The 22,792-nt window shown below is 35.6% G+C and overlaps 1 protein-coding gene across 1 annotated transcript; it reads left to right on the top strand.

The window, feature by feature from the left end:
* The first annotated feature begins 2,793 nt into the window (after positions 1 to 2,793).
* Positions 2,794 to 4,892, top strand: LOC107669062 (leukocyte cell-derived chemotaxin-2-like). The gene is made up of 5 exons (XM_016461159.1): positions 2,794 to 2,901; positions 3,441 to 3,473; positions 3,569 to 3,659; positions 4,236 to 4,387; positions 4,605 to 4,892. Exons 1-5 carry the CDS (start codon positions 2,862 to 2,864, stop codon positions 4,769 to 4,771), a joined length of 483 nt encoding a protein of 160 aa, XP_016316645.1. The 5' UTR covers positions 2,794 to 2,861; the 3' UTR covers positions 4,772 to 4,892.
* The last annotated feature ends 17,900 nt before the right edge of the window (positions 4,893 to 22,792 follow it).

Raw genomic sequence — 22,792 nt, 5'->3', positions numbered from 1 at the left:
TTTTAATAGTCTTCCAAAGATTCACAAAAGTCTTTTGTCCAAGTGTGGCTCAGACTAATGCTCTTTTATCTCCTTTAAAGCAATCTGTTGACTATTCCATTAAAATGTTTGTTCATTTGTTACCATATTAGAGATTCAACAGATTTATTAATAAAAACCGAATGTGTATGATCTACCAAAGACATCTTTGTCACTCACTTTGGATATTACTACTAGTCTTTATAGAAATATTTCACATGAGAAGTGTCTTTGTATGCTTAAACATTAACAGTCTCAGCAAGGAGAAGCGAGTGCACCTTCAGAATTTCTAATACAGATGACCTCTTATGTCTCAAAATGCAATTATATCTTTTTTTGATTATGATTTGAGTGAGTGGTATTGCAATGGGTTCCATTTTTGCCCCAAATTATGCCAACTTATTTGTGGGTTTCTTTGAGCATTGTTATATATTTTATAGTGATGTTAATCATTTTCTTCCATGTATCTTAAAATGGTATAGATATATTGATGATATATTCTGTATCTGTATCTGGGTGATCAATACAGCTCATGAATTTGTGACAATTTTAAATAGTTATGTGGATAATTTCAAATTTACTTTGGAAGTGAATGTTCTACTTGACATGTGGGTGAGAAAAATGAAGGTAGGCTATATAACAACTTTATTACAAAAGATACAAATTGTAACACTCTTTTGCTTGCCGCTAGTTTTCATCCGACCTTTTAGAAAAAGGGACTTACCAAGAGTCAGTTTTAAAGATTGAGGAAAATTTGAAGAATTTGCAAAATGGATATTCACCTAATTGGACTGAAGACGAAGTGTTTATGATGCCACCAATTTCTCTCTGTGATGCTAAAAATGTGATGATTTCTAAATGGTATCATTGTTTGTTATTGGTTGGGTTCGGTTACAACATACTGTAGTATATACTGACAAACAGGCAAATGCAAAAGTGTGCATTATTATATTTGTGAACACACAAAAGAATATGTACAGTATGTCTGATTTGTAAGAGCACAGTTAACATGCCCTAGATTGACTCACAACAACAAATGGCCCTTTGATTTCATTCTTCCTCTTGCTTTGTTATTGAACTGTCTGCATGTTCATGTTGTCCTGTCACTGTTTAAAGAAGTAGAAACAGAAAAGGAGAAACATGAAATAGCTGGCCATAACAACTGACAGTTGAACTGATTCTGTGCTGTGGTTTATTTGCAATCAGACTGCAATAATTCAACGGTTTATTTTTTTGATTTCTACATTAGCTTCTTTAATTATACATTACAGCCTTTAGACATGCTCCACAAACTCTTGCTTGTCACTGAAACATATAATGACATTCCTAATAACAGTCTATTTTTTTCACTTGGATTCCCATATTCAGTGGTTTTATAAATGATTGATTTAAGGAGAACACAAGGGCAGGCTTCATTTGCTTTTTGCAAACATTCATTGGTAAACTGGAATGTCCCCACTTGCCTGCACACTGTCAAAGGGCTTAGATTGATAAAGTAGCACTACATTTATACTAAAAAAGTTATACTAAAAATGTATACTTGTGTATAAGTATAATATAAGTTAGTGTTTTTTTTAACCACCACATTTAGTTGTACCATCCGACCTTTTAGAAAAAGGGACTTACCAAGAGTCAGTTTTAAAGATTGAGGAAAATTTGAAGAATTTGCAAAATGGATATTCACCTAATTGGACTGAAGACGAAGTGTTTATGATGCCACCAATTTCTCTCTGTGATGCTAAAAATGTGATGATTTCTAAATGGTATCATTGTTTGTTATTGGTTGGGTTCGGTTACAACATACTGTAGTATATACTGACAAACAGGCAAATGCAAAAGTGTGCATTATTATATTTGTGAACACACAAAAGAATATGTACAGTATGTCTGATTTGTAAGAGCACAGTTAACATGCCCTAGATTGACTCACAACAACAAATGGCCCTTTGATTTCATTCTTCCTCTTGCTTTGTTATTGAACTGTCTGCATGTTCATGTTGTCCTGTCACTGTTTAAAGAAGTAGAAACAGAAAAGGAGAAACATGAAATAGCTGGCCATAACAACTGACAGTTGAACTGATTCTGTGCTGTGGTTTATTTGCAATCAGACTGCAATAATTCAACGGTTTATTTTTTTGATTTCTACATTAGCTTCTTTAATTATACATTACAGCCTTTAGACATGCTCCACAAACTCTTGCTTGTCACTGAAACATATAATGACATTCCTAATAACAGTCTATTTTTTTCACTTGGATTCCCATATTCAGTGGTTTTATAAATGATTGATTTAAGGAGAACACAAGGGCAGGCTTCATTTGCTTTTTGCAAACATTCATTGGTAAACTGGAATGTCCCCACTTGCATGCACACTGTCAAAGGGCTTAGATTGATAAAGTAGCACTACATTTATACTAAAAAAGTGATACTAAAAATGTATACTTGTGTATAAGTATAATATAAGTTAGTGTTTTTTTTTAACCACCACATTTAGTTGTACATTGTAGAATAACTGACAAAGTCCAACAAAACAATATCCAATGAGAAAAATCCAATGAGGTCATAATAGAGTGACTGTAAGATTTTAGTTTGCATTGTATGTTTTGTACTGGGTTATTTTCACTGCAATAGAAAACATGTTTAAATTAGAGACTGGTCTGTTATTCCCCTTTTTGGCAGTTATGCAATGCCATTGTGTTTGGATTGTGTGTGTTGAAAGCAGAATTTCCACAGAATTTCCACATGACCCCAGCTAAAATATAAAAACTCACGGTTAAATGTTCCTACCATACTGAGGACGGCAGCAGAGAAGACAGCATCTGAAAACAAATGCTTACAGGACCATGAGACTTTACATCCTTTTCAGTTTTCTGCTTTTGGCTGGTAAGAAATTACAATTTAATTGCAAAATGGACATTAGCTTTCAACTAGAAAACGCTTTTTAAACCTAAAAAAATGATTCCCTTAAATTTTATTCTAACTTGCTTATGGAAAGAAAAAAAGCACATGTCTACAGCACAAATAAAACATGTTCTAATCTGACTTTGAATCTGTTAAATGCATGACATTTTCTCACAAACAAGAAGTATTTAGATTATTAGTTTTATTGTTACCGTTTTAAGATGTGCTATGATTCCCTTAAATTTTATTCTAACTTGCTTATGGAAAGAAAAAAAGCACGTCTACAGCACAAATAAAACATGTTCTAATCTGACTTTGAATCTGTTAAATGCATGACATTTTCTCACAAACAATAAGTATTTAGATTAGTTTTATTGTTACCGTTTTAAGATGTGCTAAATTTTACTAATGTTTTATGGTGTGTCAATAATAAAAAAAAACATTGCGAAAAGAGTAAACATGCAAAGTAAACAAAAAACGAATGATGCAAATTAAAGTCTCAATGTGTGTCTCTTTTTCAGTGATTTGCAGCTGTCTTGTTGATGCTAGTCAAGGTATGAAATGTAAATGAAGAAAAAGACAAACAGGCAAACACATATAAAGACAGACAGAGCATAAAGTAACACAGAAAATTATTTTCATTTCACAGTGAAATTTGGGCCCCTCTGCAGTGGTAACTCAAGTAACCGCAAAAGAGGATGTGATACAAAGTATGGCTGTGGAAACTATGGAGCCAGTCGGTAAATTGTGTGTTGTGTTTTTTTTTTCTTCTGACTCCCCTTATATGGAGCAAACAAATCTCTCAAACAAATGTAGTTTTCTCTGACCTCTCCTCATAGCTCTTCCCAGAAGTCATTGATGACACATTTAGTGGAGGCTGTGTTATGATATATTGACATCATTCTTTTGTTTTGAGTGTGTTACCGCACAGACTTGACACTACCCAACAACAGCCCAGTGTTACCAAAAATCTTCTGCGCGAGTATAGACAACATACTAATAAAATGCATAATCATTTACACACCTTCATTTAGTTTTAAATCCATATCTTAATTTTTTTGAAACATAAGATATTTTCCAAACAGACCAGGCTGTTTTGTTTTTTTCATACAGTGGAAATTGATGCATACTAACATTATTATTCGCTGAAAAACACACAAGAACAAATAATATTTGATGACACAACTCAGATCTAGCTTGATGCATCCTGTTCGATTGTGCATTAAGATTTAAAAAAGTTTTGATCATGTTGAGTAAATGATGACAGAATATTAATTTTGTGGTGAATTATTCTTTTATGTGTGTTTGTGCTGCAGAGACGGAGGAAAACGGAAACATGAGGGTCTTGACATTGTGTGTGCTGATGGAGCCACGGTTTATGCTCCATTTGATGTGAAGCTGAACGGCAAAGCTGCACCATACAAAAAGAACAATGCTATCAATGATGGCATTAACTTGAGCGGAGAAGGTTTGTACTTACATCTTCACATCTGTTAAATGTTCTAAAAGCATTAATAGCAATGTAGCAAAACTTAATTTTATAGACTTTCATGTTTGTAGAAAATAACAAAGTGCTTGCTTGATAAAATACTATTAGTAATATAGGCCATGTGGAAAAAGATTTCATACATCAATGTCATAATCTCACAGTAATCTTCTATCTCCCCACATGATTTGTTTGGCAGGTCTCTGCTTCAAGCTGTTCTATGTTAAGCCAGTCAGTTACTCTGGGACCCTCAAGAAAGGGCAGAAGATCGGAACTCTGCTCCCAATGCAGAAAGTTTATCCTGGCATCACTTCCCACGTTCACGTTCAAATGTGTGACAGATCAGATCCCACCAAGTACTTCTGATGCTAGTAGAGCTGATGGCCTCCTGCAAACAACTTCAGAATCTTGTGCCATTTATATCAGCTTTCTTTCTTTATGCTGGTGCCCTGCACTTTGCAATCTAACAATAAAGTTTTGAAGACTATTATGTTCTCAGTGGTAAATTGTACCATCATAGCATATAAATTATCCTGTTTTTTTGGACTTATTCACAAAGAAATACAAAACAGTGTCTGCTATATGCACTAAAGTTATACACATTGATAATTAGTAAGCAAAGTAATAAATAATCATATGACATTTGAATCTGTAGTGTGGCCGTGTGCTCTAATGAATGTTCACGTTTAGTTTAAGCCAACCTGCTTTTATTTTTCGTGTCCTTTTGTGTGCTGCTCCGACATCTATTCGTGATTCTTTGTAGCAACCATTAATTCCGCATTTAGCTGAAGTCCATTTGTGTATATGTCGGAGAGATATTTTAATAGTCTCTGAGAACATGGTGAAGCAGTGCTGATACAATGAAGCAGAACACCGACCTCAAACCATGTACAGCATTTGCTATTTGAGTGCATTTACGTCTCACATCTAAAAGGACATGTGGTCAAAATATGGTTACTCAGGATTAATGCTGCACATCTAGTCATCAAGTCTAGCAAAAAAAATAAAAAATGTTTTTGCTATTACCACTCATGGCATCATATAAATTATGATTCCATTACAGCAACACGTGTACATATTCATAGTATGTATTTCTTTTACATTGATTACCAGGCTAAATTATAGCACTAAAGTGAAATTGGCCTGCTTTCTTTTAAGTTTCCATTTTCCCCTGCATTCATCCAGTGTCCTGATATGCTGCGGAGTAATCTGTACACAGTGGACTGTAGAAAAACGTACCAATGTTTCTCATATTTCAAATAACGTCATATCAATAACAAATGTAATTATGGCTTTCCATTAGTCAGGGATGGGTAAATGGGTTTCTTATCATAAGCAATATTATCTTCCCACGTTCAGTATAAATTAAATTGTGGGTTTGGTGGTATCATGTTTGGCCACAAGAGGGAAGCAGAGTACATAGACGGGAACCAACTTCTGTGTTTTTGACGGATAAATAGCCCTGATAAGCAGCTTCAGAACATTACTCGCATCCTGTATGAGAAGTACAATGTGGGTTATAGGCTAGTATTAGGATATCAAAACATAACTAGTCAAAACATCTACAGTCCGATGTTTCAGTCTCCAAATTGTTTAAAATCACTTTAAACGCGCCCAATGAAACCAGCTCCCCAAGCTGCAACTTAATTTGCAAATTATTCCAGGCAAAGAGAGTAGCAAATTTAAATGCCTTTCCCCCCAATTCAGTACGTACCACTGGAACAGACCGTAAGAAAAAATCCTGGGACCAAAGTCTATAACCTGAAGAAAGGGCAGAAGATCGGAACTCTGCTCCCAATGCGGAAGGTTTACCCTGGCATCACTTCCCACGTTCACGTTCAGATGTGTGACAAATCAGATCCCACCAAATACTTCTGATGCTGATGGAGCTGATGGCCATCTGCAACCATTAAGCCACTTCAAATCAAAGTCTATCGCATCGAGAAACATATTATGCCATTTATTTCAACTTTATTTCTTTATGATAATAAATAAATAAATGAATAAATTAATCAATTACAGAGTTGTCATACTGCCCAGTACTTTGCAATCTAATAATAAAGTCACTGCATCAAACCACAGAGAGAGAAATTTCCTAATAGTCTCTGAGAACATGGTGAAACAGCACTAATATAATGAAGCATTTGCTAATTCAGCACATTCTGTACAGTCTATCATACACCTTGTGGAGAAATGCCTCCCTATATTTATTAAAGTTCAGAGCAACAAATATGTACAATGATTCCAGTTAAAGAATTAGGCACTGGAGGAAGTTTTTCTTCTTTGAACTTCTATTTAATTTCATTTGGCAGGCAGTCAGTGACATAAAGTAACAATATACTTCTCCATGAACATCCCTTCAGTAGTGCTCACAGAGATACACAGTTGCATTTGAGTTCATTTATTTAAAATAATATTTTAAATGTTTATTGTTATTTTTAAACTACTTGCAATGCAATACAATGCTACCAATACCTGTTTAAATCAAATACATTTTTATAGTTCTTTAAATTTTGAGTCATGTCACGTAGAACTCCATATACAACTGCTTGCCCCCTCCCACAAAAAAAATCCAAAATCCAAAATCAAATGGATTTTCAGTACTTCAGAACATAGCTTTGCTCTGCTGAGACCATAAACCTTAGTGACAGTAGAGAATGTCTGGACAAACCGGCCAACTGTGCGATTTACCTCTACACCAAACATTTATCACTTTTCCAGGTTTTCTTTATGTCCCAATCTCTCTTCAGTCCTCTCACTCTCAGTGTTGGTATTGTCCCATCGTAAGGACATGAATGTCCTGTTGTGAACATGATGTACTGTAGTGTCATGTATCCTCCTCAACCTCTTAATATATTCTCTGATCTTGTCAGTAGAGAAACAGATCCTCTAGCTATAATATAATATAATATAATATAATATAATATAATATAATAATATTATTACATTACATTTAGGGCTGTCAGTCAATTAAAATGTTTTATCTAATTAATTACATAGCGCAGCGATTAATTATTATAATTAATCACAAAAAAATTTGGCTGTTCAAATTAAATACCCACAAAAGAGTATTTAAAGCTATTATTGTGTTAAATGAGAAAGTATCAAGTAGACATTACAAATAGTAGCTTTAGAAAGAAATATTTTATTTGATTCACCATAAAATTTATTACACATAAATGTTTAGGATACAACAGCCTAACATAAACCATGGAACACAAAAGAAGATCATTTAAGAAACATCTCAGTATTTTTTGCTCATGCAATGAACAACCAAATGTTGGTTTTTGTGACCAACAGTCTTCAAAATACCTTCTTATATGTTGCACAAAGGAAAGTAGGCCTAAGTCATGCAGGCTTGAACCTACATGAGGATAATGATGACAGAATTTATTTATTTATTGGTGAACTATTTTTTTATTTATTTACTTTCTTGCTTACTTATCTTTTTTAATAAATGAAATGATACTCTAAAGAAGAAACTAAAACTGCCAGCAGGTGTCAGTAACTGTCTTTGAGTCATTCTTTCATTCGATTAATTCAGGAATTAAGTAAATGGCTCTCTTTGAATGGACCTTTGAATCATTGGTTCACACGATTCATTCAAAACGAGGATTCATTCAGAAACGAAACACTGCTATGTTGCTCACAGACGCACAACAGTTTTGAGGTGGCTTTATAGGTAACATTTTCGTTATATAATATAATATTAAAATATATAATATAATAATATAATATTTTCGACAATATTGTGATCAAAATATAACAAAAAAAAAAATCACATATATGCACTCGTGCTCTTCGAGACAAAAACAGCATCGTGTGATATTGCTCTCGCTGCTGGTGTGATATCGCTTATCATGTGATATAAATATGAGACAAAAACTCATAAAGGGACATTTTTTGCCTCAATATCTTGAATTTTAGGGCATAACTGCATGTATGGAGTTGCATCATATTTGTCAACAGTTAACTCTATGAAATGTAAGATGACATACAGGCCTGGGGGCGGGGCCAGCGCATTAACTGCGTTAAAATATTTTAATCGCGTTATTTTTCATAACTAATTTATTAAGTTTACGCGTTAAACTGACAGCCCTAATTATATTATATTATATATTCTCTCAAAAATAAATGTACAAAGCTTTTACTAGGATGGCACTCTAACATACATGTACCTTTTTTTGTACCTTTTTTCTGAGAGTAGGCTACTGAATAAGGCATACAGTATATTGAGAATATAATATTTCACAAATAATTTAAAAGTGCAATATTACTAAAATGTATTTCATACATTTATAATAAAATGTGTCTGTTTTCCCATTTGTTTCAAATGAAATGCCTGATGTATCCAGATCATGTCACATGCAGTCTGGTATTATGATCATAAGGAAATTAGGATTTTCATCCCTTTGTTGGATCTTGCCAGCTGTCTTTATTCATATCTCTCCCTACTGTTACTCTCTAATTGCACAGACCAAACTTTCATCCGTTCCATTACAGACGATCAAACCAGGACACCGAGAGTTCCTCTGGGCAGTGCGAATTCATTTAAATCAACTCGTTCTTATTCATTGGAAATCACGGCCTACTGTGCGAAGCCGATTGTCCAGTTTTGATTTCACCCTCCATTCATTCCGCAGGCAAATCACAAATGTCCATCACCAGTGATTATATGTTTAAATTCCAGCTCACAAAGAAAACGTTGACTAGGCCAGGCAATTTATCCCCACTCCAACTGTCCTGGAATATGTTAATAATAACAATCTATTTTCAGACTCAGGGATACCTTAAATTCCATTTACAGACATTTGCCTAAAATGTCTGCAGAACTTCTCACCGTTCCTTTCTTTCTTTCTCATCTATACAGTATGTACTGACCTCTCCCTTTCCACAGTGATACAGAAGTGTGGGCACAAAGAACAGAGACAATGACAGAGACATAAGTGTATATCAGGGTGAATATGAATATGAGACAGAGATAGAGAAGAGAAAATAAAGGAGCGAGATATAGTGAGCGAGCCCTGAAGGGTTTCCTGCATTCAGTGCAGATGGGTTTGTATTTTAGCTGTGAATACACAAATATTTAATGTCCAGTTTAATGTGGAGAGACAACTATAAGGAAGTTATTATTTGGGTTCTGCACCTACAATTTACCTAAAAATCCAAAACTTTTTGGACTGTGATTCACCCCACTTTTAATGAATAGACAAAGAGACAGATGTTATTGTAAAAACAGGTTACTGGTACATTGATCAATAAAAATGAGATATTAAGTAAAGGAAAAAGAAGAAAGAGTGGAATGGACTGAAGAGCGCTAGTATTCCCTGTGTGCTGGATGAGACAGATATGAGATTAGCAGAAGAGTGTGCTACAGCCTCGCTAATGGATTTCTGTACAGCAATAAGAAGCAGTGAATGGCGGTGGGACTCGTGTTTGCCTGCTCGGCAGAAAAGCTATAATCCATCTCCTGCGTTATTACACGATGGATCTGCCATCCAGGCTAGGTCATTGAATAGAGTTGCCTAATCAGGTATTGCCCTGACTGCCACCGCTTCAATTAACGATTGAAAAAAAAAGAGGCAGAAAGAAAGAGAAAATCTTGTTTCCATTGGACTGGAGCAATCACATCTGATTCTGATGAGCTGCTGTGCTGTTAATTGCTGGGTCTTGATAGATGAGTCTCTTAAGGCTGTTTAAATGGGAGAGGGCGAGTTTTTCAGTGTTGATGGGCTGGAGGGGGTTAAAATTATGGTCTTGTGACGTATTATCATTATTCTGGAGAAACTGAAGTGTTTGATGAAACATGTATAGTACGTTGCTTCATTTCATAAAGCCAAGCCTAAGAAGGAAATGGTTAGAAGGCAGAGGGTGTTTTAGTAGTTTTTTTTTTTTTTTTTTTTGCTTGCCCATATAATGGTTTGACATTTTATATTACCTTAAATTTTCAATGTGTCATGGATTATTTTTTTTTCTTCATACAGTAATTGTTTAACTGTTTAAATTTAGCAGAAAAACCAACAGTGTAATAAACTATTTTATGGCATCTTCCTCCAAATATTGCCACTACAATGGGGAAAATGTCAATGTAATTAATAAACAATTTTTTTTCCGACGGTGGATATAATGACTTGTTTGTAACCAAGACAAATACATCTACCATACCTGTAGATATACATTGATATATATTTTTTTTACATTTTTAGGGTCAGTAAGAGCAGCATTGTGAAATATTATTACAATTTACAATTACTTGTAAATAAAATGTAAATATTTCCTGTTATGGCAATGACATTGCAGTCTTCAGTGTTACACAATCCTTTAGAAATCATTCTGATATGCTGATTTGAAAAAACATTTTTTATTATTATCAATGTTGAAAACAGTTGCTGCTTAATATTTTTGGGGAAACTCTGATCATTTTTTAGGTTTCTTTGATGGATAGCCTGTAAATTGCATTTAACATGAACATTAAACAGAAATCTTTTGTATCATTACAAATACCTTTAGTGTTATTTTTGATCAATTTGATGCATCCTTGCTGAATAAAATTATTAATTTCTTTTTGTTTTAAAAAAGGGAGCATGTACATATTCACTGGAGTAGAGAGTGACATCTAGCCTCGGTCTCGCTATTATTATGTCATTGCGAAGGCTATTAAACTATTCAGTTAGGTCGTCACAGAGATAAGTTGTTCAGTGTATATTTATGTATGTAAATACACAGTGTCCTTCTCTCTGTGTCACTCTTTAGGAGGCTGTATCTCAGATATCTTCTATTCTCACTGACTCTGACCTGTTGTCCTGGCACTTCCACAGTTATTAATTGCGCATTATAAGCTGAAGTCCATTTGTGTGTCTCAAAGCCGAGCTCTCTTTCTCAATCCAACAGAAGAAATAGAAAGAAAAAAGAATGCTGACTGAGAGTATGTATATGTGAGATTGAAGACAGAGAGAGAGAGAGAGGTTTCAGTAAACATTACTCAGATGGAGTAGGTGGCCATGGGCAGGCTTGCTAGCTGCAATGCCAGCTCTCCTTCTCTGTTCTTGTCTGTGGGTGCTACATTAGCTACTACTTTAATAACAGACATATAAAAGCTATAACCCTCTCCCCACTGGCAGTGAATAAACCTTACACTTCTGTTCTATTTGAAGCGAAATATTACTTTTGCTTATCCCTTTCTTTCTCAGACATCCCAGCACTCAAGTACCACCAGCCATCTATTTTATCCTGTTTCCAAGCCAACATGACTATCAATAATAAGGATCCTATTTGAAGATCAATGTGTGCTTTTTAAGTTCATGACTGTGCAGTTTAGTCTTTCAAAAGTGAAAAAGAAGATATAATGATTAGATGTTAGATATAATACTTAAAGAAACAAACAAATGTAATATGATTAATAAATAATTTCGTAGACTAATTAAAAGAATAAGCATATGCAGGAACATGGGCTTTTAAATACAATTATGCACACAATTATAAACATCTTGTTCATAGTAATTTGCTCAGTTAAGGTATTCCTCTTAACCCATGTCTGTAAAGTCTCCCCAACAATTTTAATCATCTTATTAATAGTAAAATATAAGAGGCTGTGCACAGGGGTCATGTTATAAGGTCCCCATAAGTATTCATTAATCTAACGAGGATTTTGACATTCAGGCCTCAGGCTTCTCTCCCTGATGTACACAAGGGCTGAGTTACACCACAGAGTGGATTATTCCTCTTTGGGGCGGCAGTGCCTCCTTCTCTCCAGCTTTAATTAAGTTTTCAGAAGGCCATTAATGAGCATGTTTATTAGCTGCAGGATACAGACTGATTGTAGAGGGAGAGTTGGCTACTGAGGACTCCCAGTTTGAGTCTTTGGAATGAGCCAAACTCTCCAAACTGATTTCTGCTTGGTGGAGAGTCCCAAAGACCTATTTGTTTAGTAACCACACTTGCCCTAAGGTTCTTAAAGCGTCTTGATGAACAGTTGGCATGAGCGGTTAGGTAAAGAGAGGAAACTTTCTATATTGAACATTCCAAAATGATGTAATCAAGATTTTTAGAACCTTGCTATTCTTTTATTTAAAACTACAGTGCATGTTTGAGCCAGCATCATCAAAAGGAATGGCAATAAATAAAGTATTGTCAGGGACTGTTTTTTTTTAGTGGAAGCTAATCTGTAATAATATAATAAAACAATTTAAAATCATATTACTATTTCACATCAATGTATTTCATATTTAAAGAGGTTTTATTTTATAATGTCTTCTGGTGCAACTTATTATGTTAGTAGGATCTTCACATCAAAAACGGTCATAATTTAGAAATAAATTGCCATTTTACACAATAAATGGGCACGTCTCCTTTAAGACATTAATTAAAACCCCACTGCTATGATTGGGTAAAATATTTGCATATGAAATAAGTATTACATTTATAATAATTCTAAAAACACCAATGGATGCTCTGAATGGGTGCCGTCAGAATGAGAGTCCAAATAGCTGATAAAAACATCACATTCATCCACAAGTTATCCACATGACACCAGTCCATCAATTAACGTCTTGTGAAGTGAAAAGCTGTGTCTGTAAGAAACAACTTTGCTTTCAGCAACTACCGACAAGAGACGGCAGTCTGTCAGAAATCTCGCCACAGAAAAAAAATGCATGTCATGTGACTTAATCAAAGCACATCACTGGCTAAACTAAGGTCTTCTCTTTCCAACAAAAAAACCGAGAATGTTCTCTTAAAGAGACAGTGGCAAGGAAATTAACACAAAGAGTATGTTGCCATATGGCTACACCATGCGGTAGAGGGTTAAGATGTTTTTTTAACTTCAAACCGTTGCTTCCGCCTAAAATACAAATGACTGTTTTTATCAGCTGTTTGGACTTTCATTCTCACGGCACCTATTTACTGCAGAGGATCCATTGGTGAGCAAGTGATGTAATGATACGTTTTTCCAAATCTGTTCCAGTGAAAAAAATAAACATCTTGGATGCCTGAGGATGAGTACATTTTCATTTCTGGGTGAACTATTCCTTTATCTAGTTATAAAAAGTGTTGATTATAGCTTTATAGTTCGATCTATTCCTGTTGCATTGCTGAGCATTTTAGCCAATTACAGTCATGTGTGTTGAACAGTGATTACTGTCATGTCAATATCTCTCCGTAAAAGTCTGTTCTGCACTCAATTTGACTGGTTTACCAAAGAATTCACAGAGAAATGAAATGAACAAACAAACAAATAATCCTCTACTACATTGACATGAAACAGGGTCTTTTGCCAACTTGGTTTCAATAAAAGCCTTAGTTTTTGAACTAACAAGGAAGTTTTGATCTCAAACTTACATGATGTTTTTATAGTACAATGACCTTTTTATATTACAAAAGACAAAGGAAATTTAGATTTCTCAATTAATGACCCATTTATCATATTTTATTCAAACAAATACATTTCCCCGGTAACATCATAATAAAGTGCTTAAGTGTGTGTTTCACATCTTATAACCTGTATTTTGATTCTGCAAATGACATTTGCAGTTCAACTGTATTTGTTTTAGGGCCTTTTTCCTCTCTGCTTTAAGTGGCTTTAGAGTGTCTGATGTTTACAGTACTGGTATTGATTTGATTCTGAGGTCTGCTCCACAAACTCGATAGCAAGGGCCCGTGGCTATTGAACCACACAGACGGAGTCAGAGCGCTTGTGCAGCATGGAAATACCGGCCCTGGGTTACCAACGCAGGAGTGAAAATGTTAAAGCGAGGTGAGCAAGGTTAAATCTATACTCTCAGTCAGTCTGCACAAACACGGCACACGCAGGGGAACAAGGACCAGCGGCTATAAAGCAAGACGTCATCAGGGGAGTAAACTAATTTACACATGCATGAACATGCACAAAAACACAAGCTTTGGCCTTTCATAGAAGTACATAAGTGATCATATACAATACTTGCCTGAAAATGTTAGCTTAGATAAAATTTCTTTTATATAAGCTTTTATAAGTGTAGGCTACAGGACACATGTGAGAATAACATGAAAATATTTTAAGCAGTATTTTTTTTCAGTCCTGTTATTTTACTATTTTGTGTTCTTTTTTTAATAATCTAACCTGCATTACAATGTAGAAAACAAACTACCAGTGACAAGATGAACACTGCAATAATATTACAGTAATATTATTACTGAAGTCTTCTGAGATGATTTAGTAAAACAACCAATAAAAGAGTTATATAAATATATAAAACAAGAGAGCGAGTGAGTCTTAATAAGCAGCACAGGTGAATACAGCGTTCACATGTTAAATGTAAATATTAGGAAATATCTAACCATTAAGTGTCAGGATTAACCAATCAGAATCAATATTCCAGAGAATTGTGTAATATGCAGTACTGAGGCTTGTTTCCACAGATTATATCTTGAATTCAATTTATTTTTCTTCCCCCAAACTGTTTTATTTCTTGTTTTAAGAATAAACCTTGCAGAATTGTATTAAATTTATGCTTAGACCAAGAAAAAGCTACAGTATTACACTGTTTTGTTTTTCAAGTTAATGCACATTTTTGAAGGGTAAAGTAAATGATTTATTGCATTGCAGCGGTCAACTGTTTCTAAATAGGATTTGCGTGGGAGTTCACAGGTCATGCAAGAGCTTCTTTTCCTGACATCTCGCCACCGTAGTCACAGCCCACTTTCTCTCAGTGCTATATAAAACCAACACGGTGGAGAAATGGGACTGTGTGTCACTGAGTTGGACAGTGGAAAAAGACAATTTGTATGCAGTAGGTGTGAGTGGATCTGGGTGTTCCTAAAATCGCAACTGTCTTTGGACATGCTGATATTTGGATATTTTTATGGAGAGTCTGTCTGAAGGGTGTCATGTGGAAATGCTGTGTTTGTTTTTGTCTTCTGAGGACTCTGATGTACAAACACAGAAAATCAAAGAGAAGAGATGAAAACAGCTGAGGCACAGGTAGCCGTGGGCGGTTCAGATTTAGAATACTCCACACTCAGTAACATTACAACCAGGTTAGCTCTCGGTTTTCATGAGATCTCCTCCTGTGCAAGACAAACAAAGGACAGCAGCACATCACATTGCAGAGCGTGTCAACATACATGTCCAAAACACTAGGCATCACACTGGTTCCAAAATTCATGGTAGCACGTATTCATGATGGTACTTGTTAGTACATTATTTGTTTATTAGTGTATTGGTTTACATAGCCACTGATCCAGTAACTCTCCTCCATTATGAACATGAATGCTGAAATAATCAGAGAAACAGAAGCTGTGTCAGTCAGGATGCTTGCGGGCTGTGTTTCTGCTTCAGCTGCATTATAGCGAAGCCTCAGGCCACAGTGGAGCTCCGCTGACAGACGGACTGATGTTGTGTTTTACCAGCCGCAGCCACCTGTCAATCAAACACAGCCCTGTTCCCAACATATCCAAACACTAATATCAACATGCATTAGCTGTGAGAAATGCAGCCTCCAGGGCGCATGCTGAATGGCGTGTGTTCCCTTGCTTTTCTGCAAGAGTTTCACACAGAACGGGTGTTAACAAATAACGTGCTCACACAATAAAGTTGAGCATGTAAAAAAAAGTACAAAGCAAACTCAAAATGTAATTGAATGTGAGGTGAAGTCTGTCACTTTCTGATGTTAAAATTCCTTCTCTTGTTCACACTCACACACACACACACACACACACACAAACGCGCGCACACACACACACACACACACACACACACACACACACACACACCATACACACGGACTCTGAAAGCATATTGAGAAATGAACTGATAACATATGCTCACAGGTCCACATGAATAACATGATTGTATAATGTTTGCATTCAGGGTATGCGTTAAGCAAGTATGTGGTTCTCTATGCATGCTGCATTCAAGAATATCTGCCTTGGACTGACTTGGAAATATCAGTACCTATATGAAATATACCGTATCACTACACGTAACATTTATTTGGCTCGATTTGAATCAAATTAATTTGTACCCTTCAATGAATTAAAATTATCCACAATAAAATGAAAATGATCCACAAAAACCACTGAATCAGTGACTGTTTTTTTTTTTTTTGACTGGATCAACCAATTCGTTAAGAAGATCAGATCAGATCAGAACATTTTTGAATAAAAGCATTTTTAAAGCATTTATTAATTTTATGAATCTTGGTTCAACATTTAGTAATGAGCCAAATGAACTAACAATGAATAGTTATATTTTTATTAACTAACATTAACAAAGATGAATAAATACTGTAACAAAAGTATTGCTCATTAGTTAATATTGACTAACGGCCTTATTGTAAAGTGTTACCAATAGATTTGGGAATACTACAGTTAAATTTCATTCTCTAAAACACTATACAAACCGTACACAGTAAACTCATGAAATCCATGATTGACTCTCTGCTGTGACAAATAACCAGTCGGCATGTCTTGCATCTTACTCGAGCTGGTGTTCTGAACACAGAGCTAATGGCTAATGTATTTAAAATTAAGAGGCACAGCACACAAACAGCTCTGGGTGTTGGTGAAGTGAGAGATGTGGGAAAAGAGTGGAGAGGAACAGAGCTGCGGGTCTTCTGAGCTATATTAAAACACCCAGTGAGACCTTCCACCTTTTGGCATTCTGTTCTCCATATCTCTCTCCTGGCGTGTTATTAAAATAACAGAACTCTGAACGGACTCCATCAAGTGTGGAAGTGGGAACTTGCTGAACCCATTAGACAGGTTAATTAGTACAAAGGGCCAGGGCTCAACTCTGAACGCACTCTCAGATGGCTGCAAAAAAAAAAAAACACCACGGTCATTGCACTTCGTTCCACGCTGGCTGCCTGAAAACACTCGTGGTTTCTCCCAGGCTGTTTCTTCACAGCTAAATGCCAGTTGTCAATCAAGTACAGGGCATCGCGTTCAACATTAGCAACCTGTGACATGAGCATGATTTTAATCATTGTCCTTCTGCTCATTTAGGACACTGTATGAATATGATTGAATTATTTAATCCCATAATTGAGGGTATAGGCCTGTACACGAATCAAGAGTTAAGCATGGCCGATATAGATCATTAAGTCACCCTTAAAAGTTTGAAGTTTAAATTCCCCTATTTGCCTTCTTCATGATGTTTATATCTGACTTTCCTGTATCTCACATTTAAGTTAATCTTAAATTGGCACAGGGAAATCAATGCGTCTCTAGGGTAACCGTCAACTGATTTATATATATATATATATATATAGTTGTGCTAAACCCCCATGTCTGGCATTCAGATCTGATAAAATATGATTTATTTTATCTTATGTCCTTAGATATCTGATTATCTTTTTACATCTCATCTTATATAAATATTTCATAAAAATCCGAAGCTGCTTTTTAATACCTGTTCAAAAGTTGTGGGTCTGTAAGAATTTTTTTTATGTTTTTGTCTCTTATGATCACCAAGACTGCATTTATTTAATCCAAAAATACAGCAAAAATAGTTATTTGTGAAATATTCTTAGAATTTAAAACAACTGGTTTCTATTTGATTATTAATTAAAATGTAATTTATTTCTGTGATGGCAAATCTAATTCTAATCTCTTTAGCCATTACTCCAGTCTAAAGTGTCACTGATCATTCAGAAATTGTTCAAATATGCGTCATTTGCTCATTAGTTAATATTGACTAACGGCCTTATTGTAAAGTGTTACCAATAGATTTGGGAATACTACAGTTAAATTTCATTCTCTAAAACACTATACAAACCGTACACAGTAAACTCATGAAATCCATGATTGACTCTCTGCTGTGACAAATAACCAGTCGGCATGTCTTGCATCTTACTCGAGCTGGTGTTCTGAACACAGAGCTAATGGCTAATGTATTTAAAATTAAGAGGCACAGCACACAAACAGCTCTGGGTGTTGGTGAAGTGAGAGATGTGGGAAAAGAGTGGAGAGGAACAGAGCTGCGGGTCTTCTGAGCTATATTAAAACACCCAGTGAGACCTTCCACCTTTTGGCATTCTGTTCTCCATATCTCTCTCCTGGCGTGTTATTAAAATAACAGAACTCTGAACGGACTCCATCAAGTGTGGAAGTGGGAACTTGCTGAACCCATTAGACAGGTTAATTAGTACAAAGGGCCAGGGCTCAACTCTGAACGCACTCTCAGATGGCTGCAAAAAAAAAAAAACACCACGGTCATTGCACTTCGTTCCACGCTGGCTGCCTGAAAACACTCGTGGTTTCTCCCAGGCTGTTTCTTCACAGCTAAATGCCAGTTGTCAATCAAGTACAGGGCATCGCGTTCAACATTAGCAACCTGTGACATGAGCATGATTTTAATCATTGTCCTTCTGCTCATTTAGGACACTGTATGAATATGATTGAATTATTTAATCCCATAATTGAGGGTATAGGCCTGTACACGAATCAAGAGTTAAGCATGGCCGATATAGATCATTAAGTCACCCTTAAAAGTTTGAAGTTTAAATTCCCCTATTTGCCTTCTTCATGATGTTTATATCTGACTTTCCTGTATCTCACATTTAAGTTAATCTTAAATTGGCACAGGGAAATCAATGCGTCTCTAGGGTAACCGTCAACTGATTTATATATATATATATATATATAGTTGTGCTAAACCCCCATGTCTGGCATTCAGATCTGATAAAATATGATTTATTTTATCTTATGTCCTTAGATATCTGATTATCTTTTTACATCTCATCTTATATAAATATTTCATAAAAATCCGAAGCTGCTTTTTAATACCTGTTCAAAAGTTGTGGGTCTGTAAGAATTTTTTTTATGTTTTTGTCTCTTATGATCACCAAGACTGCATTTATTTAATCCAAAAATACAGCAAAAATAGTTATTTGTGAAATATTCTTAGAATTTAAAACAACTGGTTTCTATTTGATTATTTCTTAAAATGTAATTTATTTCTGTGATGGCAAATCTAATTCTAATCTCTTTAGCCATTACTCCAGTCTCCAGTGTCACTGATCATTCAGAAATTGTTCAAATATGCGTCATATTATAAAACGTATTATTATAAATGTTGAAAACATTGGAAATCATTATACATTTTATGTTTAGGACGTAACAATGTAAAAGTCCTTACAGTCACTTTTGATAAATTTGAATAAAATGAATAAAAGTACAGTATTAATAAAAAAAAAACCTTTTAATGGCAAACAATGTTACAATTAAAGAACCTTAATTTTATAATATTAGATGGTTATTATTTTTTTATGGGCTTTTTAGAAGGTGAAACATTAGATTGTAGATTAAAAGATGCTGCTGCTTCTTTCCCCCCATTTATTCAATTACAAAGGGACTCCCAGGCTGTGTGAGGCTGGAGACTAGTTGTATGTTATTTGCCAGTCACTCTTCTCAGAATACCTGCAATCCACCAAAAAGATTAAATATGAAGAGTGAACAGTCCATAGTAAGCAACAGACCATCTTTTAGTCTGACAGACCTGTAATGACAGCTTTAATAACCACCATCTGCCTGTGCCCAGGGACATTTTGACTCCATCAGCATTTGATGAGACAGGGGCTTTGGGGGATAAGTAACCAGAGACCTGCTTCTTCAGACACTTTGTGGTGCACAAGGGACACTTACGCTCTAGAGTGTTCTGCCACGCATTAGCACCCTTTTCTTTGATTCTCTGAAACCATTGCATAGCACTCTCAATCAACAGCAGAGATTGTGGAAAATAAAACACATGTAAGGTCACTGTCTGAAAGCCTCCTTAGAGTCAAAGTTTTAAAGGGCCACATGATGCATTCTGCAATGCAATGAAAAGATAAATGATCTCAGATATACTCTGACATTTTTATGAATATGCCCACAGCTGCCTCTCCAACAAGGACATCTTTGCAGCGCTCATTCATCTGCAGGTGTGTAGCAGAAGTTCTTGGCTCAGGAGATTTCTATAGTGGCAGAAAACCTTGACACTGTCATTTGAAATGCCCTCGCTTCATCGCTCTATGTATATTTTCTACTGTATCTGCATCATAAAATAAATAGCATAAAACACTCATAGTCTGCATGATAAATATACTAAGAAATATACTCATAACTAAGAAAAAAAGTGTTTTGTGCCATACAAACATGACACCACAGATGGCGTTAATAGATTTCAGTATGCACAGTGCACTAGATGCTTGACAGTTTGCTTTAGATGACACAAGTCATCCTGGTGGCAAGCAGACAGAGTATTCTAAATTCTGCATTGGGTGTTGAGAACAATCTGTGGTGTGAAACCTCAGGAGAAACTCACTAACACCCCATCTCTCTGGGCGCCAGTCTTGTCCTCTGTGGCCCTTACAGAGATTGGCTCCGTTAATTGACCGAGGCTGGTCCTGGCTGTAAAAGATGGATATAAATAGTTGTTTCCACTAGAAACATCACCGGCAGCGGAGGCGTGGAGAGACTAACACCAATGTCGTGAAGCCAGCAGTGGTCATGGTGAGTAGCAGAGCAATTAGTGACTTCCAAGTTCCCTTGAAACCGAACTTAAGTGCATCTTCTGTTGCAATAGCTGTTGAGGAGCACAGACCCAGTTCAATTCTCATGTCAGCATGTACCTTAACAGACACAGGATGTGTTTTATAAGCTGTGGGATGAGTGCAGTTTCTTCTCTGACCAACAGGGGTCACTTTAAATACACACTTTAAAACTCCACTGCCAAGTGTTTGACTCAAAAGAGGACTTGTGAATGGCTTTGCATTTATACATGCAAAATAAAGCAAGAGTCTTCCATTCCATAGGTAATGACAGAAGAGCGAAAATTTATGCAATATGTCTGGAACAGATGATGCAATTTCTGAAGAAGCAACACTGTTTTGTATTACTTCGTCCATGAAGCAAAGAGAGGTGACATGGTGCGGCAAAATATAAGAAACCACATTTTCAAGCAATCTCAGACTGCACTACTTTCAGTGACCTTTTAAAAACAACATAATTGCAAAACACTTCCCCCTCTCTGCTCATTGGATTTACTCCACAGGTTAAAAGAAACTATAAAGTGCAGCAAGTTCATCTCATAGTATAGGCGTAAAATGAAAACGATTCAATACAAACGTATATGCACTTAAATACAGTATATATAATACAACGTACCTCTAAGAAAACACATTGAACTGCTCTGTAAAGAAAAATAATACATTTAACCAGAACAATCCGGCAGTGACAGTCAAGGTCATATTAGGGCTCATTAACAGAATATCCAGCTTACAGACACACAGTGAAGTCTGTAATTAAGAAATTCGGTTTAGTATCCTTTCATAATTTTTGAATAAAATAATATTTTTCCAGAAATGATGCACCTCGTGTCAGATCAAATGCTAAGAAAATACGCGAGTTATGTGAAGGTTACAGGGTGTTGCAAACACAAGAAACATCCAGATTAATAAATGGATCTAGTGAAGGCAGTCTAATTGAATTCTGAAAAGGAACCAATGGAATCATGTTTTATAAAGCTTTGCTTTATTCCCTCTCATCTTCTTTTCTGTCTTCGTTTTTTTTTAACTAAGCAGACAGTTAGGAGTGCACACAACCTCGTTCTGTCTCTCACAGTCAGACCAAAGTGTTTTGCTCATCTCAAATGACTAAATTCTTCTGGATAGTGCAGTATTTTTTCTTTATATTTGTGACACATTATATTTTTTGCTATTGATTGTTTTGATGTCCCATATAAAAGCCTGTCTCCATCCTTCAAAACTGCACCTAGTTTTAATTGTGCGAAATGGATTGTGGGTCAATGCTGTAAATGATCAATAGAAGCATCTTAATTAACCTATTTTAGGTAAGGTGAGGTAAACTCACGCCACTCACAAGACTAAACCAAAGATATTTACTATACCTCACCAGTGGTGTATAAAGTACCTGAAAGCCATACTCAAGTAAAAGTACAGATATCTTACCAGAAAATGACTTTGGTAGAAGTTGAAGTCACCGTTTAGAATATTACTTGAGTAAAAGTCTTAAAGTATGTGATATTTATTGTACTTAAAGGAACACTCCACTATTTTTGAAAATAGGCTAATTTTCCAACTCCCCTGGAGTTAAACAGTTGAGTTTTACCATTTTTGAAACCATTCAGCCGATCTCCAGGTCTGGCGGTAGCACTTTTAGCTTAGCTTAGCATAGATCATTGAATCTGATTAGACCGTTAGCATCTCGCTCAAAAATGACCAAAGAGTTTCTATATTTTTCCTATTTAAAACTTGACTCTTCTGTATTTACATCGTGTACTAAGACCGACGGAAAATGAAAAGTTGCGATTTTCTAGGCCGATATGGCTAGGAACTATACTCTCATTCCAGTGTAATAATCAAGAAACTTTACCCATGGTACGGCAGCAAAGTTCCTTGATTATTACAC

Source organism: Sinocyclocheilus anshuiensis, unplaced genomic scaffold, assembly GCF_001515605.1.
Source record: "Sinocyclocheilus anshuiensis isolate Anshui unplaced genomic scaffold, SAMN03320099.WGS_v1.1 scaffold124, whole genome shotgun sequence".
Taxonomy (NCBI): Eukaryota; Metazoa; Chordata; class Actinopteri; order Cypriniformes; family Cyprinidae; genus Sinocyclocheilus; species Sinocyclocheilus anshuiensis.
Note: the sequence above shows the minus strand (reverse complement) of the source record. Positions and strands in the feature narration are given on the sequence as shown.